General features: G+C 43.5%; 1 protein-coding gene across 4 annotated transcripts; it reads right to left on the reverse strand.

The window, feature by feature from the left end:
* Window positions 1-514: 514 nt before the first annotated feature.
* On the reverse strand, window positions 515-27,633 carry PDPR (pyruvate dehydrogenase phosphatase regulatory subunit). Of its 4 annotated transcripts, none has more exons than XM_066327768.1 (18): window positions 27,198-27,633; window positions 26,510-26,772; window positions 24,143-24,276; window positions 23,100-23,181; window positions 22,845-23,008; window positions 21,773-21,894; window positions 20,834-20,951; window positions 19,313-19,462; window positions 16,153-16,345; window positions 14,282-14,406; window positions 12,488-12,643; window positions 12,252-12,385; window positions 11,716-11,864; window positions 10,320-10,432; window positions 9,874-9,968; window positions 9,180-9,269; window positions 8,725-8,907; window positions 515-7,874 (listed from the first exon to the last, which is right to left on the reverse strand). In XM_066327768.1, exons 2-18 carry the CDS (start codon window positions 26,734-26,736, stop codon window positions 7,470-7,472), a joined length of 2,640 nt encoding a protein of 879 aa, XP_066183865.1. In that variant the 5' UTR covers window positions 26,737-26,772; window positions 27,198-27,633; the 3' UTR covers window positions 515-7,469. The 4 variants fall into 4 exon arrangements, with proteins under 4 accessions (XP_066183865.1, XP_066183863.1, XP_066183864.1 ...); XM_066327766.1 differs by having other exon boundaries at window positions 26,510-26,809; XM_066327767.1 differs by having other exon boundaries at window positions 26,510-26,809; window positions 27,571-27,585.
* Window positions 27,634-27,724: the final 91 nt, after the last annotated feature.

The raw sequence follows: 27,724 nt of genomic DNA on the forward strand, positions 1-27,724 counted from the left end.
TTTTCCTGCACCCAAACCTGGGCATCAGTGGGGTCAGGATAGGAGGGAAAGGGAATAAGAGGGTTGCTGGTATCAGGAGATGCTCTGCTCTCCCCCCCTCTCAGGCCCCAGCCCCCAGCTGTGGTTAATATCCCCATGCCAGCCTGGGTGACCAACAGCAGAGCCCCAGCCCAAGCCCAGCTGGTGATACCACCACTCACCCACATCCATGTCCAACCACCCTGGACCCTAAAACAGAGGCTCTGGTCCCACGCAGCCCACGTCCCTGAGCCTCACCACAGCAGAGGGAATGACATGGATGAGCTGTTGAAGGACATAATTTTGAATGTGGATACAGGCAGAGGCAGGGATGGGACTTCCCCAGGGCGATGCAGCAGGTCCAGAACTCACTCCAGTTCCTGGGGCTGGACCCTTCAACAAGCCTAGCATCCCTGCAGGATCCCACCCAGTCAACCAGGGGTGTCTGGATTCTGACACACAAGGGTCCTGCATAACTAACAGCAAAATTCAGAAGTAGTTAAAATGCCTCTTTATTAATATACAAACCTAGCAACATTTAAGCCAACCAAAATATGAAATGAAATCAAGCATGATATAAATACAGCATACATGACAACAAGGCGTCAGTGGAGAGCAGCAAACTCACCCTGACTTGTGCGCTTGGGAACAACTGTCCATGTCCTCTGCCACAGGGGCTGCAATCCCGTGCAGCAAAGAGCTGCTTTGTCTCTCCTAAACCACCCCGAATCTGAACTCAGCAGAGGTGAGACAACTGTTCCCCTCAAAGGAAGAGTACCTGGCACGAACTTTCTCTGACCTCACACAGCAAAGGGATTAAAGAGCCTCCCTGTGCTACTGGAGACAATCTGCTGGCACCTGCCAGGGCACTGCCAGGGCAGAGGGAAACGGCCACAGTGGATGGGGAACCATGCTGCTGACATTGCTCCTTGCTCTTTTCCACCCCAGCTACATCCATTGCACAACATTCACAAGTGTAAGGCACTAGAAAAGTGTTTTCACAGGTTCAAACTTCAGGTGTTGAAATTCTGGCAGCAGCACGCATCAGAAATCTTCCCAGTCCTTTTAAAATCTGGTCTCAGGATACAAAAGCATGAAGGCGAGTTTGGATGAGTATCCTGCTGCAAGCCTGACCAGGAGATGCAGGAGAACCTGTCAAGGACTTCAGAGATACTAATCTGCCTCTGGTTATATGGGACAAAGTGAGATCTATCCCACTATGGGAAAAGGAGGGAATTTTAGCATGGAAAAAAATCTCAGTGGTGCCATGGTGAAAGGTAACAGCACAAATTTTCCTCCATGCACATAAAATAGATCAGGTCCTAGCTGGGATGGATGACAACTCCCAAGTATCTGCTCTGCTTGTAGCAGGTGTCAAGGATCCATGTGGGAAGATCAACTGTTACCAGTATTAACAAATCAGTAAATATTAATGTGAACACTTTCCTCATTATAATATACTGCTCCCTCTTTGTTGGGATTCTTTATTCCAAGCAGGTGGAACCTCTAACAGAACATCAGCCCAGCATGCCACACATGCAAAGCAGCTCTGGTTTGTGTTGTAATCCAGAAGCCAGCTTGACATCAGTAATCCAGCCCAGGTTTGAGACAAATGGGAAATGAGAAGTCTCAGAGCCATCTCAGCAAACACAACAGGCAGTAGCAGATCCCCTCCCTTCCCATTTCTCCCGACTTCTGCCTGCAAATGTCAGCTAGTATAGCAGGGAAGTGTTCAGGCAGAGAATTTTGTTTCCTTTAATGCAATGGGACACACACAGAGTACTCTACACCAGCCCAGGCTTCTTTAGAGAAAGAGGAAAACCCATTATACCACATGGAAAAAGTGAATAAATTCATTTTGTGAGGGGGAAACAAACAGGAAGGTGTCAGCCCAGCAGCTGAACAGGCACAAAGGCTCCCAGCTCCATACAAATTCCAGTCTCATACTCCAACAGCAGCTTCCATCGTTCCCCAGTGCTTGCTCAAAATCACCATCTCTGGGCACACAGCTTTCCAGGAAGGAAATCTAATGGCAGGCACAGCCAGTGCCCAAACACCTCACCTAAAGCTTTAAGGCATTTATAAATATTCAGTTTTTTTCCTCTCTCAAATGCAAGGACTACTCATGCCAAGGGCTATAGGCACACTGCTACAGCCATAATACTTCACGAAAGTTTAAAGTGCAAAGAAAATTTTCAAATGCTTTTTAGTGACAGCTTGAAGTCATCAGATGACACCAAGTCCCACCTTTCCCAAGTTTTGTTCCATGACTGAATCCCTTTTTTATTTTTTTAACAGAAATCCAAACAATCAATAAAGGAAAAGTTAGTTTAAAACAGGAAAACATCCTGAAATAGGCAGAAATTATTCTGACCCAGTATTATAATAAACTCATTTGGGAAGACAGATATGAAAGTTGTGAACATTTTGCTCACCATTATCAGCAGCCAAGTGTTGTGTTTTAAATAAAAATTACTTCTGCTGTTGCAAGCAACTCCCCACTCCCCGACATGGAAACTACCTCATTTTTACAGATCTCTTCCCAAGATGTCACTATTCTGGATCAAACATGTTGGAAGGATGAGGCTGGTGATGTCAGTGCTGTACCTTTACAGCTACAAGAATGTGGCAGGGAGACAGAAGTGTTCCAGGCAATCAAGTGCACAGAGTCCCCACTTCTCCTGTGTGGAACCATTTCCTTCACCTCAATGAGAGGGGCAAATGTGTGCTGGGAAACAGGTACTAATGCTGTCCCAACTCTGCCTAGAGCCGTGGCTCCTACCTGTCCAGCATCAAGGCTGCAGAGGTAGACACTCCCTGAGGTGGGAATCGAGGCTGATAATCTCTCCAAGGCTGGGCTTAAGGAGCTGATTAATGAGCAAAGGATCAAACCTTTGCTGCACCTCTTTTTCCACCTCAGCTCAGCCACTCCACCATCCCTCCACCAGTTTTTATTCTGCCATGCCTCACTCTCTGATGGCAAAAGGAACTAATGTACTCAGCCACCTGAGGAAAGAGACTAAAGAAGCGTTAAGGACAGTGGGAAAATCCTGGCACAGGGAAAGGGAGGGTTAAATGATGGTATTTACAGCAGCTACAAACCTGGAGTTCTGACACTGGTATCAGCACCACCTAAAAGTTGAATAATTTAAGCTGATGCAGAGACACAGATCTAGCACCAACCTGGCTCCAATGACAAAGCATCAGGTAGAAGAGAAGAACCTTGTGCATGAGAAATTCTACAGCAGCAGAATTTGGATGTGTTACAGGAAGAGCAACATGATTGATGGCAACTCAAATGCAACAGTAGGAAGGAGGAATCCAAGCTTACACCAAGATGTGGAGATGCAGTGGAAGTTTCACACAACCTCCCTTCCTTGCCACAAAATAAGAAACTGTCCAACAAGGCCTGTCAAATCTAGATACTGGAGAAAACAAATAGAAACTATGTCTGGCAAAGATGGATGTGAAAGTAACTGTAACACATCCTCCTGAAACAGAAAACATAATTTTAGAAATAGACCGTTAATTTTATCCTCAGACCATCAAATATGAACAATATACTCCTGCTTTTTTAGTACCATTTTTACTCAAGCCTTGCACTACTCACTCAAGCACTAACATGAGAACTTAGGAAAGGACACAGCAAGGTTAAGACAATGTAGTATCTCTGTAAAAATCCTTTAATGAAAGGACATGCTATGTCTTCCATTAGTTCCCCTAACTCCAGATGGCACTTGGGCAAGGCCATGGATGGGATGGCACACTGAGATGGACTCACTGGCTACCTTCCCTCCAAACATGCCTGTATGAAAAGAATCTACAGAGCTGTTCCCATTCTGGACAGCAAGACTCAGAGAACTACTAAGAACCCTGTAACTGATACACATGAGGTGCAGACAGCAGACCTGCAGCTGCTGCTTCAGCACAGAATGAGGCCATTTCCCCTTCTACTGCTACAGAGAGGGATGCTATTTTTGTGTTTCCCAATCCAAGGTTCATAGTCTTACTGTGCAGAATGAGAACTAACAACCTTTTTTAGCAAAAGTATTTTAAGGCAGTTTTAATGATGAGAATCAGGATGTAGAATTTTACAGTCCCTGTTATTTACCATCTTAGATGTTAAGACTATACTACAGCAGTTTTGAAGATCTGATATTTCATTTTCTAATTTAGGTTGTACTAGAGGTAGTAACTCTTTAACAGATTTAGTTGTTCTTTTTTTATGCACTCTACTTTAATCATTAGATAAAGGGATTAGAGTCTTACATCACTGCTAAATACCTCGAGATGAAAACACTACGCTAGAAGATCTTCCTCCAACTCAGTATCACTATTTTAAAACGTGATCCAATTGTCTTCTTGATGGGTGTTCAAGTTAGTAAAGGCAACCTATTCTTTACATTGTATGTTTAAAAATAGTTACACCAGAAATTAAATCAACTAAGCGTGAATAGCAGTTAAAGATCTCTCAGGTTCTGATATAAAACAAGAACAGAATTCATAGCAGGGAAGGTCGGTGTAGGCGTTAATGAGCTGCAAGACTGACAATTACCAAACCACCCAAGTCTCAAACAGCAAACACAGCGTTACACGAAGTGTTGCTATATCTACCATCATGGTGGAAAACTATTTCCACACTCTATTTTTGGTATGGAAAAGTCAATAGATCTAGACATAAAATAAACCCTTCAGACATAAAATAAACCTTAGCAGACATAATGACAAAAGTAGCCCATAAAACAAAATTTCACTGTCAGAACTGCTGGAGAAGAGACACACACATATGAAAAGTTGCCTGAGGAACTAGCAGGCACCTATAAATTAAGGGAAAGGAAAAATAATCACAAGGAGGAATATAATGCGGCTGGAACGAGAGGTTGGTAAAGGACAGCATGCTGCCAGCTTTCCAGTCTGGTCTTAACTAGTTCTTACCTGCAGAGAACTGAACAGCTCAAGCTTAAATCTCTCTTTCAGCAGTTTCAATACAAACTTCAGCACACCTTGGCCCTATACTTTGCCTTCTCTTGAAGGAGTATCATGCCTTCCTCAGCTACAACAGCCAGTCAATAAACTCTAAGCAGAAGGACTGCTCCAAGGATCCTAAGCAGAAGGGCTACTCTACATTCTAAATATCACATACAAAACTCTTTCTTCGGTTGAATTCCTGTTTCTATGGATAAGGAAGGTGAAGAAACAGTGTCCCATAAAACCAATGGAGAAGGACCAAGGTCCTCCCCAGCACACACGTCCAGCATGGGAACAATGGGATAGTGGTATCCCTCTAAGCAGAAAAGATATGCAAGAAGTAATTATAGAGTTTAAACTGCTATTAGATGCTTTATGAACCTTTCATTTAAGCAATTAATTCTAACACACCAGGCAAAATTTCAGTTCAGAGAGCAGTAACAGGGGAATTTGGAAGAAATGACAAGCAGGTGGAATCTTGCCTACAGCAGCCACAGAGAGTACTCTGGGCTGCAAGACCTCAAAAAGCTGCCCCAGTGTGGTCACTCCTTTTCAGAAACTGGAAAATTTTGCATGTCAGTTCAGAACTAGGTTTGAAATCCTGGAAGAAGCCACACATTTCAGTGGAACTCACCACAGACAAAGGAACACATACTCAGAGAACTGACATCTACATTCAACCTACTACACCATATGCTCAAATCCTAAATTCCCTTACAGTTTCTTGAACTGGCAGCCACAAACCCAACTGAAGACACAGCTTAAAGAAACTAAAGCAGCAGAAAGCAAACTTAAAACAAGAACCAGGGAAGGTTTTGAGCTCATACTTACATTACTGATGCTCATCATTTAACTGGAAAATAAAGTGCCCAAAAATGGTTCTAGACCATAGATAAAGTGTTCACCACAGTTAATGGGGCAGATATCAGTGCAAGGTTGAGTCTGAAGTCCAAAACAGATGCTGAAGCAGAAAGACCATGAGGAGTATGTGCTATCAGAGGCAGGGAAAACATTTAACAGATCTTTTTCAAGTAAATGAAAAGAGTCTTAGTTTTTGATTGTGCTCAAATCATGAAGATGATGCAAATGTGCAGAAGGCAATTCAGCATTCCCCCATTTCTTTACCATTTACCATCAGTGATTGAACTGGCATATTTTGACACCTGAAGAAGGGGTGAATTTCCAGCTGCACCATCTGGAGCATGTGTATGAGAAGCCAGATGCAAAGAGCAGTGCTGAAGGAAAGCAGTTTGTAATCCTACTGCCATGTTCTTTTCACTCCCTTATTCAAACCCTTCAGCTGAGGTACTACTGAGAGATAAAGACGTGCAACAGATTTGAAGAGGAAAACAGAAGACAAATTCTCGAGTCTAGCAAGAGCTGCTGAGACATTTTCTCACCACAGTAGAAAAGCGAGTGTTTCTCACACCACAGATGAGACAAATGCTGTGTCTTTTCCTAAAATTTCAAAATAATCACGGGCAGCTAAAACTACAAGATAGTATCCCCTCCTGCTGCTCAGGTTCCCCAAACCAACACAAGTTCTCCATGAACCTTGCCAGATGAGTTTGATCAAGTCACAAAAAGTGAAAGACAATCCCCGAAGAGACTGTATATTGTGCAGCTTAAACAGAAGCAGCATTTCAACACTGCTGTTTAACATTAAACACTAACATCTAGCCTTGTTAATAATCAGTATCCTTGCTAATAAAAAAGAAAAAACAACATTCCTTTATAGAAGTGAAATGCACATGTTGATCTTTGACTGTATTTATAGAAGACCATTTAGTTTCAGTGACCCCACACAAAAAATCCAATTCCACCAACAATGCACTTAACCAATGCTATTGTCATCTCCATACTCCGATGTTATATCTACTCCCTGCTAGGGAAAAACTGAAATGGTGGACAAAGGAGGGCAGTGACAGGCTGGACAACACCAAAACCTGTCTCTAGGCTGTGCTCACACAATGCTTTGTCTCATGCCAGTGAGGTAGCTGATCATTCTATTGCTGCGTGCATTGACACACCAACCCCTCTACAACACAGTATGTGGAGAGCAGGGTGAGGTCAGCCATCATCTGAACCACAGGCAGCAAAGACCTGCTGTCCCATGCCTTATGCTGGAGAGGAGAAAAGAAGGGTGCAGTCTTCAGGGGATCACCCCAACCTTTCCCATTGCTAGAAGGCCAGGGCCTTTGGTGGGATTCACTCCTACACAGGCATCTCTGTATGTTCAGCACTGTGCTTCAGCCACTGGGGCACAGAGTAGCCCGGCAAAGGTTGAAGGAGACAGACAGGGTTGGGAAAGCTTGAAAATTAAAGATTTAAAATATACAAAATGTAACACACTGGAAAAAGTTTAAAAGTTGCAAGACAAGAAAGGAAAAGAAAGAAATATATATGAGGTGAGGAGAAAGGGCTGGAAGATGGTGGGAGAAGACTCCAGCTTGGGACAAGGAGCGGGTCTAGTGTGCTCAGCACTACTCCCTCTGGTAGCCACTCAGTTCCACCTCATCCTTGCGGCGCCGCTGTGTGAAGAGGGAGCTGAAGGGATAGAGCTTGGCTTTGGCCTGGAAGCGCTGCCCGGCAATGTCGATCTCGTACTCCCCCTGGTTGATGAAGTCAGTCGTCACCACCAGCTCTTCTCCCGTCTTCTCATCAAAGTGGTGCACGAAGCCGAGGCAGACGTGGCGCTCCAGGGTGTAGCTGTAGGCACTGCTGGTGGTCTTGCCCACGTAGCGGCCGTTGCGGAAAATGGGCTCCCCCCACCAGGGCCAGAGGTCCATATCCGTGTCATGGTCCTCAAGAATGAACATGGTGAAGCGCTTGTACACCCCGTTCTGCTTCTGTTCCCACAGCGCTTCCTGGCCAAGAAACTCCATTCCCTGTGGGGAAAAGGGAGCATCAGCTGATGCGAGAGACAGGAACTATAGCAGCTGCTGAGCTGCAGTAGACCAGGTTGCCAACAAGGACAATTTGCATTTGGAGCTTATGCCCTATCAAAATGGGTTGCCTCCATACATAAGAAGCCCAGCTCAGATAGCTCTTTTGTCATATTTGTTGCTCCAGATGTTAAAAGACACAGAAATGTTTGTGAAACTAGTCTTTAAAACATCATTCAAATTTTCACTCTAGTGAAAACCAAGTCTCCATTCCAGTTTTTGCCATTTTTCTTATTCCAGAAGTCTACCCTTCTTTATAAACCAGAAGCAAACTGTAACTAATATGAAATTTGTGTCCTTAGTCACTACATTCTTTCCTTGAATTGATACAAGCATTTGTTTTGCACCATGCAAAGATGAAGAAAACAAGACAGTGATAGCAACAGCACCTGCTACCACAAAAGTAACTCTACACTGTTCTATGAACTGCTGTGTTTTATTAAAAATAGAGAACACCTGTTATTGGTGTCTAGTCTCATATTTAACATCATTAAACATTACTTGTTGCACAGGTCGGTTTTTGCTTCATCAGATTAGGAAAACTGCTTGGAGAAGCAAGAATTCTGAGCATCTGTAAGGATACAGAGCACCCTCTGCCTCATTGGGCACTGGGAATGCTGCCCAGGAAGGAGGAAGACAGAGCATTTCTGTATTTCTAGCAGCCTTCTGAAGTACAAGAATATATGTTACAGCTACTGCACACAGCTCCACAAAAACACATCCATCTAATTGGCTGGCAGCCTTTCAGTCCAGTTCTGCTCTCCCACCAACCCCAGTGCAGAAGGTGGTGTACCTTATCCAGTTTGACCTGGAACTCGCGTCCACACTCCATAGGAGTAGTAAAAGCATCCAGATCCTGGCCCCAGAATGCAAAGAACTTCTCGATGCGCAGGCTGCGGAGCGCGTAATAACCGGCATTGCGAATCCCGTACTTCTGTCCCATGTTCATCACCTCGTTGTACACGTGAAGGGCGTACTGCAACGGAAGGATGAAAGGCACACTGGAACCAGGAGAGAGCAGCAGCATATCACACCACCAGGAATGTCACTGTCCCCTGTCACTGAAGCACAAGAGCTCTGCCCCACTGGAATGCAATATTAAGCAGTGAAACTCCCCCTGGTGCCTGCAGGCAGCTTCCCCGTGGTGCAAATCAGACATCTCATCACCTGGAGCCAACTTGGAAAATGTTTCCGATTTATGCATGCAAGCAACTGCTTTAATTAGCTGAGGCTGCAGTGCAGTCTTACCTCTATGGGGATATAAAGCACGAAGCCAGGTTCTCCAGTGTGAGTGATACTCATCACACGGATGCCATTAGCATAGCCCACACTCATCTCCTGCAGAATCAGAGGAGGTGAAATCAGCCAAACTGGAACACAGCACAGAGATCCAGAAGGAGCACAATGGATAACACATCCACACTGCCCAGCCCTCTCTGCCCTCTGCCATCCACACATACTTGCAACAAATTTAAATTTCCGAATTGAAATAGTGATGTCACATTAAGCAAACTTGTTAGTAATTTCTTGGCAATAAGCCCTGGAACTAGGTCAGGACACAGGTTGTATTCTAGATACAAGACAGAAGTTGAATAGCAATGGTCTGCTCAGCATTTTAACAGGCTGACAGAAGACAACAATGTCAGAGTCCCTGATCCCAGCTGCCCCTCTGACAGCTTTGTAATTGATTATATGAAAAATGTCAAGACATCAAAGGATGTCAAGTCTACAGTGAGAGGAATACTGAAAACAAATGCACCTATACATTTAGCAAATAGAACCCACTGACAAGTGAGCCTAGTGAGTTCTTTACCAACCTAGCTCAGTAACTGCAGTAAACCTTCCTGTAAATCTTAATTATCCTCCAATTATTCAAAACATTTTTCCTCTCCTTTCACGCTGAAAAACCTAGCAGAGTGAGGACAGAAGCACAGTCACTCACCTTGCAAAAGAGAGAGGGGAAGTGTTCTGCAGTCATTGGGGCATAGGACAACTCTGACAAGACATCCACAGCACGGGGGCCAATCAGATTGAGAGCTGAAGAGGGGAACAAAACAGCATTAGGATGAGACTACAGAAGTCTTGCCTGGTGTCTAACGTGCTGCTCCAATTTCTGTAGTCCTACTGAACTAACAGGTGTGTTTACATTTACGAACAGAGAAGAGAATCATTAAACTCTCTCCTGATAGTCCGCAGTAAAAGAATGATGTCTTCTATCTCATGGCTTTCCAGAAAAAAGTCCCTGAAAACTGCTGTTTTCATCCAAATGTTTGGAAAGGAGATTAAATCGCAACTCCAGGCAGTTTAAACAATTAATTGGCATGCAGCACAAGACACCATTTGTGATTTTGAGCTGTCTGAAGAGATTTGCTTTTGGTGATTTCTTACCTGTGTACTTCCAGGTCACATCCTCCAGGACCAGGTTGCTGTCATCAGGCAGGCGGTTCTTCAGCCAGGTCCAGCAATGAACTTGTTGGTCAGTGGGGGAAATCATGAAGAAGCTGGAACAGACAAATCAAACCCGAGAAACAATGAAAGAACAACCACAAAGTGAACCAGTTCATTCTTCATTCATCAACTACTCGAGCTATTCAGCAGTTTCCAAGCTAACAGGAGACCAAAACAAGCTGGTCTGTGAAAACCACAGCTAAAGTCTCTGGATCAATGACCCCACATCTGTCATGAGAAGAAATCCCCCACTTCAAGCATTACCAGTGGTCTAGCACCAAGAAGTGACTAGATGTGGAGCACAGGGAGTTCTGCAGAAAGGTGATAAAGTATCTCAAAGGTCACAATCGGTGTGCAGAAGGAACTTCGGCTCTTCACCACGAGTGATATTCTCTACTCTCAGAGTAGAGATGATTCACAGAGCAATTTCTTGTTCCAGCAAGTCTTTTCACACACAATGGTGGTTATTATTAACAGTTTCCAAAAACAGAACTCCACTTGATATGGGAAAATGAGCTGCTTGTGTGTGTGTCTGATACAAACTGTGAGTTAAAGCACATCAACATCTGTAGAAACCACTAGGCAAGGAGGGAAGCTACTGGTTCCACACAGAGAAGAACACTACTTTCAAGTAATACATGAATGTAGGCAGAAGTGGAAGAGAAAAAAAAGTTTTTCTAACTGAAAGAGAAGCAACAAAATGCTTTCACACCAATACAATGAAAACACATACAGAAAATCATCCAGAAGAATAAATCCAACACTCAGCTGGGACATGGCCATGAAGTTTCTAAAAACAAAGAAGCTTTTAATCAGATGCCAAAGAGAGCCCAAACTGGTGAGGCTAAGGGTAAAATCCTGTGATCATGTCAGTTTGCATGAGAGAGCACAAGAAGAATGATAAAAGACTGCAGAACTGAGAATTAGAGTACATATACTGCAATGAAAATAGAAATTATCAAAAAGTAATATTTTCAATGCACAATTCCAATAAGGACATTGGTCAGGAGTTAGTTTGCACTTTAAATGGTTACCTAAATTAATAAACTCCAGTGACTGCTAAAAACAATTTGTACCTCAATTAAGAAATTAAACATCTGAAGTCTAACATTTTGAGGAAATCTATGTTCATCTGTAATCCCAGGAAAAGGCTTATTTTCCCCAGTATTTGTGAGTTCAGAAGCTCCCTTTAGCTTGAGTTACTGGATTAGGAATACCAGTGGAGAAGTGAGACTTTTTAGTTCAGGGTGGTGATGAAAGTTTATGACCTTCATGAAGTCCTTAAAGGCTCAAACACCCAAAGAGTGATGGCTAAAGGCGCTGTCTGCACACCCACCTGCGCTTGCTGAGTCGGGCTATGCTGCAGTCGTTCTCATACCCTCCTTTCTCATTAAGCATTCCTGTATGCACAACATGCCCAACTGGCACATCCAGGTCATTTGAGAAGAGATACTGCAGACTCTCCAAGGCCTGGTCTCCAGTGGACTACATGAATCAAAAGGAAGAGAAAGTCAGACAAGCTGCCTGAGCAAAACAAATCCACTGGGGCAGCTTAAGATCGCATCAACATCCTGGCCTAAATTATTTCAATTTGTGACGATCATGACACTGACGTCTCGAGCGTAACAGGATACAACAGTGGCACAGTGCTGGAGGTCAAATTCTATGTATAGACTGTGCTGATATTTCCATAAACTGGGCCCTTGACACACAAAACCTAATCTAGTGCTAAATACTGTGGTACAACCTGAATTCAGCCATACAGTGTGACTTCTTCTATCTATCCTCAATAGGACACAGAGTTTTTTGCAAAAGCAGGCAATAATAAATTAAAGGTCACCTTTACCAGGTGGTCCCTTCCTAGGTACTTACACTTATTTCAAACTTCGTAAAAGATGACATGTCAATAACACAAACTGCTTCCTTACAGCACTTGACTTCAGAACCCACAATATCAAACCAGTCTGGTTTGTAAAAGGTTTTGCTGTGATCCAAATCCAGCAGATCTAATACAAAGGAAAATCGAAGGAAAAATTCATAAACTGGATGAATTACAACCTTACACAAGCCAATCAGGAAGCACTAGGCAGAGGAAAATAGCATCTCACCACTCCCAGGTGGGACAAAATACTTGACTCTCTCAAATCCATGCTTCTCCATCCACCTGGCCCCCTGTGCATCCAGGCGGTCGTACAGCGGTGAAGTGCGCAGCTGCCTCCCAGTCTGGAAGTCCCAGCGGGGAACTTTCAGATCACACATGAGGGCTGCAATGGTCATAAAGATCCTTTATTAGGCAAAGTGATTATCTAAACTTTTCTTCCAGATTATCAGTAGTTACTAATATCTGAACCATTAATAAAATTCCCTTACAACAGCTTCAACCTTCCTTTTCCTGTTTTTGAAAATCCACAAATCCATTTTGATCCATTTATAGCTCTTCAAAATCAGAGTAACAATGTTTGCACAGAACACTCATATTTATAGACACTTATGGTCCCATGACAATTCTGTAAGATAACAAAAACTCTATTTTTCATGAAGTCATGCTGACTGGCATTAATTATGCAGGATTCTTCCCTGGCAGTGCACTGTATCAGATATTTTGACAATGTTAATACTGGGGTAGGCAGCCCATAGCTACAAGGACCATCTAATTTGCCTTCTTAAATACCGGCAATTCAGCCTTTTGTAATCATTGAAGCTTTTCCAAATGGCTTCTGTATTTGTTCAGCTAGTATAGAATATTTTTATTTAGACAACAAATTACCCTAATAAAAAGTGATCATCCTCCTTAGTTATCAGTGGAGAGTAATAACTTAAGGATGCCTGAATACTTTATAATACTTTTATAAATGTTAAGATTCTACCTAGGTCAGAAACTGCTTATTAAAATTGAAGATAAGCCAAATATCTCTTTACTGAACACTTCCATTATTTCTGCCGCATAGCTAGCAATTAAATGAATTTGTTGGCAATATCTCAATTTGGTACTCCTGAAAGAGAGGGTATAGGGAAGACCAGATTAGAATGGGAACATAACACTTCAAAAATGAAATTTATTGCTCAGTCTGTAAAAACCAGAGGGATTTTGTAGCTATCAGAACTGAGGTTTGTACTGGAAAGCAACTGCAGAATAATGCCCAGAGTATAAAGTGATTTTTTGGCGAAGAAGGTCAAAGCAGCATAAGGTTTTTATTCCCCAGATACAGCAGAGCTAAGAGGTTTACCCAACTTCTCCGCTTTCATCCGAACATATGTTTTCAGTTTAGACTTGGTATTCAAGTAATGGTTCCTGTTATGCAACTTGTGGAGCACTTCATACTTCTATTTCAAACTTGAAAAGAAGTCATCCACAATATTCAGACAATATGACAGATATTCAAACAAAAGGAGGAAACAAAGCATGGCTTTAGACAAGAAAAATGGCATCTCTAATCTATTTTGCAAGGTATTTATCGCAAACTTTGACAGGAGAAAGCAGCGTGTCTACGAAGACTTCCTGAATTATGCAAGATAACTGGGTCACCCAGGCTTAAGCTGCAAGTGAAGGTATTTCCACTCTGTAATGATGTGCAATGAATAACAATCATAACATTTCCTGTTAAGACCTTGGCATTGCTTTTTTAGGCTGGAGTCCTACAGAGATACCTACAAATTTCCCTGTATCAGAGGCAAAGCACAGAAATAGCAGCAAACAAAGTATCACCAGCATTTTCTTAGAAAAGTTTGTAAGAATGCTGGCAAAAAAAAAAAAAAATCATTCTTTCCTTTCTCCTGGGAAGGGGCTGTATTGCAAAGAAGGAGGTAAGGAAAATGTTTCTCAGAGTGATGGCAGAGGAGAGACAGTGGAGGGAAAAATCTTGGACAGCCTGGCCAGAGCTGAACGCAGAGACCTCACTTACGCATGACTTCCATCACACGGTGACGGAGGAAAGTGCGACTGCTCTGAAGGGTTCCAAAACGCTTCAGATCCAAGGGCCAGACATTTTCCGACGGATACCCATTTACTATCCACTCTGCCAGGTACCTGATAGAAGAAATAAAGACAGACTGAGATATCAGCCAGTGTCTTAAGGGAAAGAGCGTAGCTTTGAAGTCAGAAGGAAAGCAGTTTAGAACATGAAAATTTCTTACAGTAGGGAGAGAGAAAGCATGTAACATAATATTCTAAACACTAGCAGAATCTGGAAAGTTTCCCCTTATAAAATGCAGCCACCAGATTTCCAAATTACTAACTGCCCATTAGAATGAAGCACACAGGGCAGCAGGAAGTTCAGGATATGTGCTAAATGAAGCCAGAGACTGGAGAGGTAACCTGGCTGACACTGCGTCAAGTCCTTGGGTTCTGATACAAAAGGAAGTGAAAATACATTTCAGCTGTAGTTTGATGCTTATGTTCTCTCATTGCCTTGTGTAGGCTCAGCCACAAACCAGTAGTGACAGCATTCATTTAGCACGGAGTGCAAAGTTATGCTTAGCTACATTTCCAGCAGTGAAGGAGGAAGGCATTCTCCAGAGCTAACGGACACAGGCAACTCAGAATTTAGCAGAGCAGAAGGTTCTGTTCACAGCTAGTAGACAACAAAACAAAGGGGTTTGGAACTGATCATCAAAAGCCACACTAGCAAGCTAAGCTGCTTACTTTGAGGCTGTAGCAACAAACGGACAAATAGTGCTTTTATCTTCAGAAATAATTTTGATTCTTAAGAGAACCTCACTGTAAAGATTCTCTGTATTTCATGTGACAATAAAAAAATAATCATTTCTCTGGTGAGTTAAATTATTAGACAATGGACATAAACTAGTAACGACAAATGCAGATGCTAACACCAGCATGAAAACCGAGCAGTTTGTTAAAAAGGCTGTGCGGCAAAAAAAACGCTCGGAAACTAAAAGGCAATCAGAGGGAGAAATGATTGTTCAGCATCTTTGCTGCTGAGATCACACTTAAATGCCTAATAATCTGCATTAACACAGGAACTGAATTTTACTAGGAAATTATTACACCCCTATCTTACTGTAGGGGACAGTCTTAAACTACTGTCAGCATCACATTTATAGTGTTTCATCAGCAACAGATTCACGCTGCTTTCAGAGGAATTAACTGCTGTGTCAACTTGACTGATCTAAAGACTTCAATCAAATGATAAACTAAAGGGGATCATGAAGCACAGAAGATGAGAGAATATATGCTTTGCTAAGATTTATCTCTTCATAGTAGCTTAAAAATAATCATACCAGTTATAGCATCATAGAATCACAGATTATCCTGAGTTGGAACGGATGTACAAGGATCACTGAGTCCAACTCCTGGCCTTGGACAGGACAATCCCAAGAATCACACCAGGTGCCTCAGACCATTGTCCAAATGCTTCTTAAAACTCCAGCAGGCATGATGCTGTGACTATTTCCCTGGGAAGCTTGTTCAGTATCCAACCACCCTCTGGGCGAAGAACCTTTTCCTAATATCCAACCTAAACCTCCTCTGATACAGCTTTAACAAAGCCTACTTGATCCCCAGCTGGTCACTGACACGTGATGCCAGAGGAGATGTGCGCAGGGCAAGAGAAGAATCCAACATAGGTTTGAAATACACGCTGGAGAACGTAATCAGAAAACATCAACTGCTCCTCTCCTTCACTCAAGTTAGAAATGAAAGAGGAGTCTTTGTCAAAAGAGGTGACAAATACCAACCAGAACATTCTACACAGAAGGACCATCTGAGCAGTCTCTTGGCTAGAGCCTTACACACACACCATGATAGACCACTTACTTGCCTGCTCCCCCACCATAGGAGATGCCAGCTGAGTTCATGCCAGCCAGAACAAAGTAGCCCCGTGCAGTGGGCGACTCTCCCATGATGCATCGCATGTCTGGGGTGAAGGACTCTGGGCAATTCACCAACTGCATGATCTGCAGAGCCTCCAAACCTGGCATCCTGCGCAGGAGGGCACCCAGAAGTGGCCCTAGGACCCAAGACAAAAAAGAGACAAAAAGTTACAGCCTCCAGTCTCAACACATTTCAGCTGCTTCAGGTGGAAACTGCATCCAGGTTTTGATACAGTCACAGAAGAAATGGTTTACTTCCTGGAATCATACTACTCAAAATGGATCACACGGCATACAATAAAAGCAGCCATATTGATCCAGACCAAGAGTCCAGTATTGTTCTCAACAGTGCAAGAGCACTGTTCAGTTTTGTTTGGGAAAGAATAGGAACAGACATCAAATAGATACATAGTGAGGAGAGCGAACAGGCAAATGTATGTTACGCTTGTCCCATGCACTCTGCAAGCCTCCACCTACCATCAGCTCAGAGGATTTCCAAAAATTTGGTGTATTTTTCTCTATTTAGAAACCCTTAAATTGGTCTGTCTTTTAAGTACTAGACCAGTCTTTCTCAGCCTCATGAAAAAAATCCAACAGACACAGACAAGGAGTCCCACGTGTTAAAATTTGTTGTATGAAGATTCACCACCTTTTGTTTTAAAGCTCACACTCAATTTCTTTTTCTGCCTCCCAGCATTAGAAGAAACAGAAGTCAGGAGTTCTTCTTCTAGCCTGTCTATGTCAGTCCAGATTCTATAGATCTCTGCTTATTTCCCTTCTGTCATCTTCTTTCCCCAGTCCACTCAGTCACTCCATTCTTGGAAACTATTCCAAGCTTTGATCAGTCTCTTGCTGCTCTTCCACCAGGCCTTCTCCAGTCCTATGATTTCCTCTGGAAACAGGGAGCCTAGAACAAGAACTAGCATCTAGCAAACCAATGATTTAGTGTTGCATAATGAACTATGTTTTGTGCTTCTTTCTCAGTAATTCCTAACTTGTCTTTTGCTTTGACTGCTGCTGCACTGATGTCTTCACAGAACTAACACAACCCCAAGGTCTGTTCAAAGCCCATCACATCACATGGTGAAAACAAGACCATCCCCACACACTCCCATGCATTTGCATCACTTCACATTTATCCTCATTGAATTTCTTCACTGCTTCATTGCCCAGTCACACTGGGAAAGTCCTTTTGCAACTCTTCACAGTTTGACATTTGAGACTGTTAATAAATGGGTAAGATATCTACTTGGCTTTTCTTGCCCAAAAGTTACCTCTGCTTAGTACTCCAGATAAAAGCCCTCAAGATTCAGCCTTAAGAACACTCCTGAGCTTCATGCACAAGCATTACATTAATCAGATTTCACATTACCTAAGAAGTTACAAACAGAAAGAATCTTTCTGACCTGTTCTTTCTCTTCCCTCTCTCAAGCATTAGAATTCCAGAGAGCCTGGTGTTACAGGCTATTTTTTTATTGATAAAAAGAGAGATCAGTGCTAGATTTGTTCTCATACCCAGTCCAATTTAAGCAACTCCACAGACTATTTTAAAATCAAAAGGTGTTCCAACGACAAAGATCAAAGCAGTAATACAAGAGCTCAAACCCCAGGAACTGTGGCCCTAGAAAAGGATCAAATACTGCCTGAGTAAGCTCTAACTCTGCTCAACTGTTCAGCACATTTGAATGAATAGAAAGGCAATGCTGGAACATAGCACGCAGCTGCCTCAGAAGCTTGGGCAATTTGGGGGTGCCAGCAAGCAGTGTCTCTTCATTTAATCCAAATGAAAACCAGAAATGAAGTGGGTGCAGAGCTTGAGCAACTCACTACTGAAGCTAGTATCTTCAGGCAAGTCTGTAGGCATCTAGGGATCTAAGTCTTCAGCATATCCCAGCACAAAACAGCACCCCATCTTGGCTCCACCTCCTAGAGTTTAAACTTTTACAGTATCAGTATGGTGTCTCTCAGAAATCAAAGTAAAATTATTAAATTTAACCTGAAGCACAGCTGGAAGAACATACTATGACTGCAGAAAGAAATCAGTGAAATTCCACCCATGCCTATGGTCACAGAGGCATGTGCATTCACAAGGGCTGCAGAGAGCTCTGACACATGGGAAAGGTGGATTCCTGAATATAAGGTAAATTTGAAGACAAGAGGGCACATACCAACTTACCAAGTTCAAAGAAGCAGGAGTGGCTGGGGAAGAAAGGGACTCACATGCTATGCTCTTTCCTAAAGAAAGAGCCCTCCATTGTAAAACCACAGGCAGAACAGAAAAACAGAAGCAAATAAAATGGGAAGAGAAAGACAGAACAGTTGGAATATAATAAACCACCACTGTCAATGGTGGGATGAAGCCTGGGAAGCCACAATACCAACTTCTGTTCACAACGCAACTGTCACTGATAGAAATGTACTTGTCAGTCCCTGCTGAAAAGAGCTGCAGAAACAAAATACCACAGCTATGTGGCAGGTCAACAGTGTTGATCTACTGCGTCACAAGAGGAGTAGCATGTGGCACTGACAGTCAAAAATCATCTGAAATGGAAGAGCAGTGCTGGGAAGCTGGTGTAGTACCTTGCTGCTCTAGAGGAAGTTAATGCATGCAGAGGATTAGCTGGTGTTTTTAAACATTCCACAGATATCACAGAATCCTGGAACGATTTAGGTTGGAAGGGACTTAAAAGCTCATCCATTCCAACTCTCCCCGCCATGGGCAGGGACACCTTCCACTAGACCAGGCTGCTCCAAATCCCATCCAACCTGGCCTTAAACACTGAGCAAATTGTGCCAGTGCCTCAGCACTCTCACAGGGAAGAATTTCTTCCTAATATCTTATCTAATTCCTCCCTCTGTCATTTGGAAGCCATTCCCTCTTGTTCTGGCACTCCTTGTCAAAAAGTCCCTCTCCAGCTCTCCTGTAGGTTCCCCTTCAGGTACTGCAGCCCTTGACAAAAGGCTTTTCAGTAATTATTGACAAATTAAGAGATGAGTGAATCCTAGAGAACATTCATCTTTCCCACAGATCAATGACAATTCACTGCCACAAACTCTGCCTTCTACTGTTTCACTGCTGTGGGAACCTTTCTCGGCTAACATACCAAAATGATCCCAGTCTTCTTGAAGGTTCTGGATCTCCAGCTGGTTTCGTCCCTCTGTGAAGAGAGGTTTGGGGTTTTTCTCAAAGCCTCCTGAGAGGATGCCACCCTGCCAGTTGCGTATGTAGATCCTGCCATCGGGGTCAACGATAGCTGCAGAGGGAAGAAAGGTGGGAAGGGAATTGAGACAAGGGATATCTATCTCAGGCTGTTGTCCCATAAACATCAATAATAGGGGGTTAGTGACATGCCAGGCCAAGCCAGCAGTCTCCCATCTCGAGAAGGGACAGTCTCAGTTCCCCAGCACCATGCTGTCACACCATTCTGGTTCTCATGTGACAACACCCTGGTGAGCCAGTTTAGATAAAACAATTAGCTCCCACCACAGCCATGCTCGTTAACTTTTGGACAGTACAGTAAACTGAAATAAACCTGAGGAACCCCAAGCTAGCAGGACAGTGTCCCCAGGAGTGAGAGGACCCAAGAGGGATTCAGAATTCTTGTGGCACTGATAAGCTATTATACTGGCTTCGTTCCACTGAAACTGCACCCAAGACCAAACGTTTCACCAAGACACATACTGCCCTGACCCTCTTTCTTTTCCTGTTCTAAGAACAGCTAATTCATAACAGATCCAGCTTACTGCAGGCCACCAGCACAAAGAAGGTGGGCAGCACTGCTGGTGAGGACAAGCAGTCAGGACTGGATTGCTCCTTCCACTGGTAGTGTGTCAATTTGAAGTATTTATGTCACTCCACCTGACACTTTCCATAGCAATTTTTGCCATGTACAGAAAAGCTGAGAAAATATATATGTGAATATATACATATACATATATATATACACACACAGGGGTTTTAATTAGTCAAATAAAAGTGAAATACTTCGACTCTGTCCAGAGATTCAATTCCCTGGACAGTGTATACACTACTCACTAGAAGCAGAAAATCTTGCTAACAACTGAGAGTAAATAAGTAAATCTTTCTACTTCTCAACCACAGTTTTCAAACACAAAGGCTTTTTTTTAACAGATCTAAAAGCCAGAACATGGGGGAGGAGCAATTACCTCAAGTTGGTTGCCCCTACAGCTCATAGACATGTAAATGCCATTGTAAAGCCTTAGCTTCAGTTGGAGGAAAGGAATAGATGGGCCATTTGGGGCCAGCAGCCTGCAAGGAAAACATAGTGCTAAGGCTAGCACACTCTCCAGCCCAGAAATGCAACAATCCAAGACTCAGACACAACTACTACTCCAGCTAGAGTCAAGGTCATTCTCTTGCTAAGCTGATGAACTCTCAAAATCATTTTCTGCAGGAAAGGCTTTCCCAAGAGTAAAGAAAAATATTCTTTCTACCACTGAAAAAGGATATTCGAAGCAATTCAGAGAGAAGTACTTCACAATCCCAAATGAGCTGAGGACTGATAGCCCGAGGTTGACCTTTTTTGTCACGAACTACAGGTTTGGACCTTGGAAAGGCAGGTGTAATTCACCAAGAAAAGTGAGAAGAGCCGAAGAATCCTTACTTGGTAAGCTGCTTGACAGAGGCTCCTTCAAAGGATGTGTCAGGAGGTAGAAGTGTTCACAGGCATGGAGTGGGATATGGACTGGTTGTTCCCCGGAGTGGCCCAACTCATAGGCCCACTGAAATAAAAAAAGTGCAGGTCATAATGAAAAAGAAAAAAAAAAACAGCTCCAGGAAAAGAGCAGGACATAAGCACAGATCACCTCTCTGATTTTGCTTTCATGAAAGATGAAGATTTGCTTCAGACCCTGAGACATGAAACAGACATGATTTTTTCTTTTCTCAGAATGTGAATTGTTTTGGACAAAGACTGTTTTATTGTTGCCAACACAAGGACTAGAAAAGAGGGGCCCTGACTCCAAACTAAGACGTACCAGTTTACAAACAAAAGCAAAATAAGTAGACCAAAATCAGTACTAGGTTCAGCCTCTAAAAGCAGAATAGTCAGCACTTAGATATCTGTACTAAGACCCTTTACTAACAAGAGGGACAGCTGCTAGCTGAAAACCTGCAATTATAAGATGTATTTTCTAGCAAAGAAGACATGACACTAAGGAGCAAAAAGCAAACAAATTTTTGGGGAGGGGAAGGAAGTGAGAGAGAAGGGGCTGTCTCCCTAACAGCCAAAGCAAAGTTCTTCCTGTCAGAAGGGTGAAATCTCCCAGCAGAGAGACCATGGACAGAGCTGTACCAAAAAGCTGCAGGTATTGCTCAGCAGGTTAACACCCAGCATTTGATGCACAGCAAATGGCAAGCACTGCTTTTCCTTCTTCACACCCCCGCTGGGATAAGCTGATGAGTAACACTTGATCTACTCCAGTAAATCAAGCCAAAGGACAAACCATTAAAAACCCAGAACAAAAACAGAAAAAGAAACAGAGGGAAGCACACATATTCTTAAGCAACAGAAACAAGAAAGAAAAGATTTCAGTAATCCAACCTGGCCAGCACAGTTGACAAAGTACTCGCACTGAATCCGCCCTCTGTCAGTCTCGACTCCAGTCACTCGACCCTTCTGGATTGTGACATGACTTACACACGTCCGCTCGTGAATCTGGACACCTGGAGAGGACATCAGAATGTCAGTATGCCCATTAGCATTCTTTCTAATGTGTCAGACTCTTAGCTTCAAACACTTTGGCACAATCAAAATGCTGATTTTCTTTTGGAGACAAAATTTCTATTCTTGACCCAGTAATTCTTAAGCAAAACCCTATTATTTGTAAAACGTCACCTGTACAATTTGTGCAGGCTGAGACTGTGAAGAGCTGCAGGTTTTTTTTCTATGTGACAATCTGGGTGATAAACAGACCCTCAGTATGAACAACATAAAAAAAAAAAGTCTCAGCTATGGACTTCATTCCATTACAATTCCTTTATGCGAAAAATTTGTAGTTTCACACGGCATGACTCGTTCTCTTACGGGAAACAAGCCACTTCGTGGAAAAAATCAATAAGCTTGCAAAAACAAGCTGGGCAAAAAGAAACTAAGAGAGGTATCTTCCTAAGCAGCTTCTTCCAATCTGATGGACTTACCAGCCTTAATGACCTTTATTTCCTGTTATCTTATTTAACCTTTCCCCCTACTTTTAAACCACTTCAAATTTGCCAAAGTGCTGGGCAAACAGCACTTACTACACCTCCAAACCCATTTCCAAAACTTATGTGCTCAATTAAATACTCCACAAGGCTCACATCTTTTCACTTGTAGGTAATTAACTCTTTTGATGTGTAATTATGAGTCATTTCTAGGAAGGAAAGAGTGGGTGCTTTCAGAGAAATATGTAACCACTAAGGACAACAAACAGTGCTTGATCTATCCCAGGAAACCTGTAAAGATTCAACATGTGAAATAATTCAGCCTGTTTTTTCAGAAATAAACAGGTTTAAAGAATCTGAACTTCACAGAAATAACAGAATTTTGGTCTTCAGTGCTCAGTTAGAATATCAAAAGAGATGCAAAACATAGCTATCATGCAGGAGAGCACTCTACAGATAAAAAAAGCTCCTACCATTCCGTGAGGCAGCGGTTGCCAGAGCCAGACTCACATTGGCAGATGACACAAGTGCATCTTCTGGCACATACATGGCCCCCACAAGGTCATGGATGTTGATCAGTGGGTGGAGCTGTAACACCTTCTTTGGGCTGATAATTTCACATGGTATTCCCATTACACTGCCACAGAACATAAGAAACACGATGTCATTTGTCTTGCAGGAGAGCTGGTGCACACTGAAGCTGAGTTGTATTTCCTGCTCATACGTACTTCAGCGATGAAGCAATGCGCTTCAGAGAGATCAGTCGGTCCTGAGTCTGAGCCAGTGAAATAGAGCCTGTCTTCATGTACCCTATGACAACGACCAAAGTCAAGTCAGATTTGGACAGGATCTTGAATTCCTTTCCAACTCAGACTCACTGCTTTAATATAATTGCAGGCTTGTTGCTTCCAGTATTCAGGAGCCTGGGAAGTCCTACATCCTCAAATAACTTTAAACACTTAAGACACAGTAATTAAAAAGTGCATGAGAGAGCTTTTCAAAAAGGCAATTTTATTTTTAATTGTTCTTTCTACTTCACATACTCCTGTTTATAAAAAAAACCTCCTGAATTTCACACATGGAAAGTATTAAAAGAGAGAGAAGTCACTGGCCAAAAAGTGATCTAATGACTACTCTGAAGATAAAACTTCAACAACTAAAAGCAGATACTATGTCACTCCACCACCTAAATTAGTATTCATCTTAATTGCAGGCATAATAATTAACCTCTATTGAGTCTAACATAAATCACAAGTTCTTGTCAGAAGAAAACTTTCAGTGACCAAGTTCTTCCTATTAGGTACTTGCACAAATATTTCGGAGGGAGAGGGAGAACTTCAACGTCATCTTTTTTTGTTAGTTCCAAGTCTAGACTGCAGTATGGGACACAGCTTTGCTTATGCTTCAGTGCTCCTATTAACCAACTTTTCTTTTTGAGAATTAAATCACTGCACAGAACAGGCCAACTTGCTCCAGTCAGTGCAATATATTTTCCATGTCCTTGTGAAAATTTCGGTGTCTGCCCAAGTTACAGACAACACACCAACTGTTACAACTTGGAGGAAGTCTGCCTTCAGTTTGCCCATCTGATACTCTTCTCCCCATTCTGTCACTACACTAGTGAAATCCCATTGCATCTGATTAGGTCCATATACGTTATTTTTGAACAGGACTTTCAAGCATCAAGACACAGTAAAACCACAGTCAGATTTCAGTGTCAATACTTCAATTCCATTTCCCAAAGATGACTCTGTGATGACACTTCCAATACCTGTTTGCACTCCTGTCTCCTGCTCCAGCTGCTGGTAGAGTTTGTTTGAATAGTGTGCCATCTTCAGCTCTATGGACACGGGCCTGGCTGTGCTCACAATGCCAGCACAGAAGCGAGTGGTGCCAGCAGCCAACCTGCAGGACAAGGTGCAGAGAAGGGTCTCATACAGCTGCCAGGTACACCCTCCACACCAGGCTGCTCCAACAGCTCCACTGGCAGCACAAACCACACAGCAACTTCTCCACCAAACATATCAGGGCAACACTAAGTTGGACAATGCAGAGATGATACAACCTCTAGAATGATTTTCCTTTTGCTCGCTTTTGAAAATACATTGCATTTCCAGACAATTTATCTTTAACAAGTCCTAAACACTGACATTCTTCAAAAAAAGCTTTTTTGTAAAAAAAACCCCAAAAACTTACACTTAAGTTGAACTGCCTGATTCTTTCCTTCTCCAAAGCAGTATTTCCCTCAAATCAAAATTAACTTGGTTTTGAGTCTTGCATCTTTGAAGATTACAGTATGAGCAAGTCCCTCTCACTCTGTAACAAATGCCACAGCTATTAGCTTAGCTTCAAAACAAAGCAATTAGATTTAAGCATCTCCCTTGCAGCCTGATTCCACCATAATTCCAAGTTACCTTTGCTGCTGCTAAAGCCATCCTACATTTTTCCATTTGACACAACTGCTTTCAGCTAGGCATGTCTATAGTCTCTCAGTAATTCTACCTAAGATTCAGTTGGGTAAGGAAGGAATATTTGCTACATCCCTACTCAATGACAGCCCAAAGAGCCAAAGCACAGTCTCATCATGCTGTGCTCGCCCTAAGACATTTCTGCTACTGCAGTATTCCTATTTCCCCTTGAGCATGCACAGACCAAGCCTGCACGGCATCTTAATTCACTGCACATCTTTAATGCGCTGTTCATATCTAGCTCCAAGCTAGCAAACATGACATTCCCTTGCAAATGCAGCCCAGCACCCCACTTTGCTCAGAAGGACCCTACTCACAAGTCTCAGATGAGAATACCCAATTACTTGTTATTGCAGCTAGAAAGAACCCACTGCTTCCCAACCACAGAACTCCAGAAAGCACAACTAATTATTCCTAAAGGCAGTATCAGGTGGGAAGCTCTAAAGCAGATGATAAATACACAGTCCAGCACTTATTTAGGGCATTAGAAGCTGCTACAATAAACACCTCTCCAAACCCTAAAGCCTCAGTGGTGTCTCATGCCCAGGATCCTCAAGCTGCTTAATGAAAACACCACAAATTCCCCTCAGAAACAGATGTCTAAAACAATAGAGAAAATGTTGGGATGCACAGCTTTCAACAGGAACTGTGTGTTCTGCTACTGAGAGGTGACCCAACTCACTGAGGGCACTTCTGCTCAGCCAAACCATAACAACCATGGCTATTTTACAGAGATGCCCTAAATCCTCCAACAAACTGGATAATCTGAGCATTTAACCAGCTTACAGGGTAACGTTTTAGTGATGCCTGCTTCTAACCTCTTGCAATCTCTGGAGCTTTGCTGGCTGTGTAATGCTTTAGACACACATGGCATCCTGCTCTGAGAGGTCAACAGGGGCTGTAGGAGTAACGTGGATTTTTAGTTTGTTTAAAATGGTCCATCATCTTTGCCAGCTGCATTGTTTTACATCGTCACCTGTGATTGTATCAGAGCAGCTAAATATTTCCCAAAGGAACTGTGGTGCGTGGAAAACGCACACCAGAGTAGAGTTCTCCTGATGGGTACTGCAGTGTACACAGGATGCACACTGGAGCCCAGTACTGATCACACCCCACTGTGTCCCCCCTCATGTTTCTCAGGGCACTGTGGGGAGGTAAAAGACCCTGGAGTGCAGGAGTGAAGTTGAGGAAAAAAAGGTGGTGTTTTAATGTTTGTTTTTTGTTCCTCACTACCTGAATATTTTTTAACTGTCATGAAAGTCATTATTTTAAATCAATTCTCCTTAGGATAAGTCTGTTTTGCCCATGGCAGTACAATCTCCATATCTTTACCCTGATCCACAAGTTTCCTTGGCTTACTTTCTCTCTGTCTTGCAGAGGGAAATGGCATGGCTGTGTGGGAGTCTGGCCCTGAGCCACAGCTACCCCACCACAAGCACACAAGGGATACTCTTCACCTTGCAGAGCAGTCCTGTGCTTGGGAAGGGAGAGTATTGTTGTAATAACTGAATAACAAATGTTCAGTATAACCTTATTTCCTTCCCCCAGGAAAAAGGCTATTTCCAAGTCTTCACTTTAGTTCAGGTGAAGAGATAGAAATAACAAATTATAGCAGATATTGTTCTGCACAGAAGTCTTGCTTTGTTGGGTTTTTAACCAGAAATCCTTACCTGCCTTGCTCAAGTAAGACTATATCCTTCCAACCCATCTTGGAAAGGTGATAGGCCACAGAGGTGCCCATGATTCCACCACCACAGATGACCACCTGTGCCTGTGCTGGCAGGGAAACCGGATGAGGTTCAGCTGTAGTTGAGGTACTTCGCTGGGAGCTGGTCATTCTCCTCCATTTCGGGTGAGCTGCCCGCCACTGGATATCGGACAGCAATCGGAGAAACATTCTGGCAGCTTTTTGTCACTTTTCCTAAAGCACCACCTAGATGTGTTCAGACGTTATCTTAGTACCACTCCTTCTAGGAAGGAAAAGATGAGACTGACATTACCACTTATCTTATTACCTACAAGGCTGGCAGCAGGAAACATCACGTGGTGTATGGGGTATAAGTGGACATGAAAAAGCTGATGAGCAAACAAACAGGAGGGCATTACTCCTGAAACAACCTTGCCAATAAGATTTAAACTTAGATCATAAAACAGGAACAGAGCATTATACCTTTGGTTTTGACACAGTGCAACTTGACAATGAGCAAAGAAGCAGATGAGAGGTGGAAAAGCTCTCACACCTATGACAAGGAGAGCTGAAACAGCCACCAGGCACAGATCATGCTCTGGAATGTTTTCTAAAGCCAAAAGTTAACAGGGCACAAATAAGCTTGATTATTAACGCTGCCAGGCCTTTACCTGAAGAAGGAAACGAAGTCTGCGGTCAGAGTAACTGGCACAGGGCACTGGAGAGGCCCCGTCGGGAACAGCTTTACCACAAGCTTTACCCCAGGGCCTGGCTGCGGCAGCTCCACCAGCAGCAGCACCGGAGGTTACCTCACCCGCAGACTGCGGTCCGTGCCGGGAGCCTGAGGGACGGAGCGGGCAGGGCGCGGGGTGTCAGGGAGCCCCGGGGCGGGGAGCCCCCGCCTCAGCCTGCTCGCCCCCGCCGGCGCCCCCGACCCCGCGCTGCGGGGCGGCCGGGAGGAGAATGGGGGCCCGGAGCGGTGCCGGCGCGGGCGCACCGGGGTCGCGGAGCGGGGCCGGGGTCGGCGGGGCCGCGCCGGCTCACCTGCGGCAGGGGGAGGCCGGGCTGACCTTCCGCGCTTTACGGCCGCGGCCGACGCGCGACAGCCGCCCCTGCGCGTGCGTCGTCGCCCCGCCCAGCCTCGGGGGTGTGCTCAAGCGAGGCCCCGCCCCTTTCTCCCCCGCGTTCCCTCAGAAAT

The sequence above is a fragment of the Sylvia atricapilla genome, chromosome 12 (genome assembly GCF_009819655.1).
Source record: "Sylvia atricapilla isolate bSylAtr1 chromosome 12, bSylAtr1.pri, whole genome shotgun sequence".
Lineage (NCBI taxonomy): Eukaryota > Metazoa > Chordata > Aves > Passeriformes > Sylviidae > Sylvia > Sylvia atricapilla.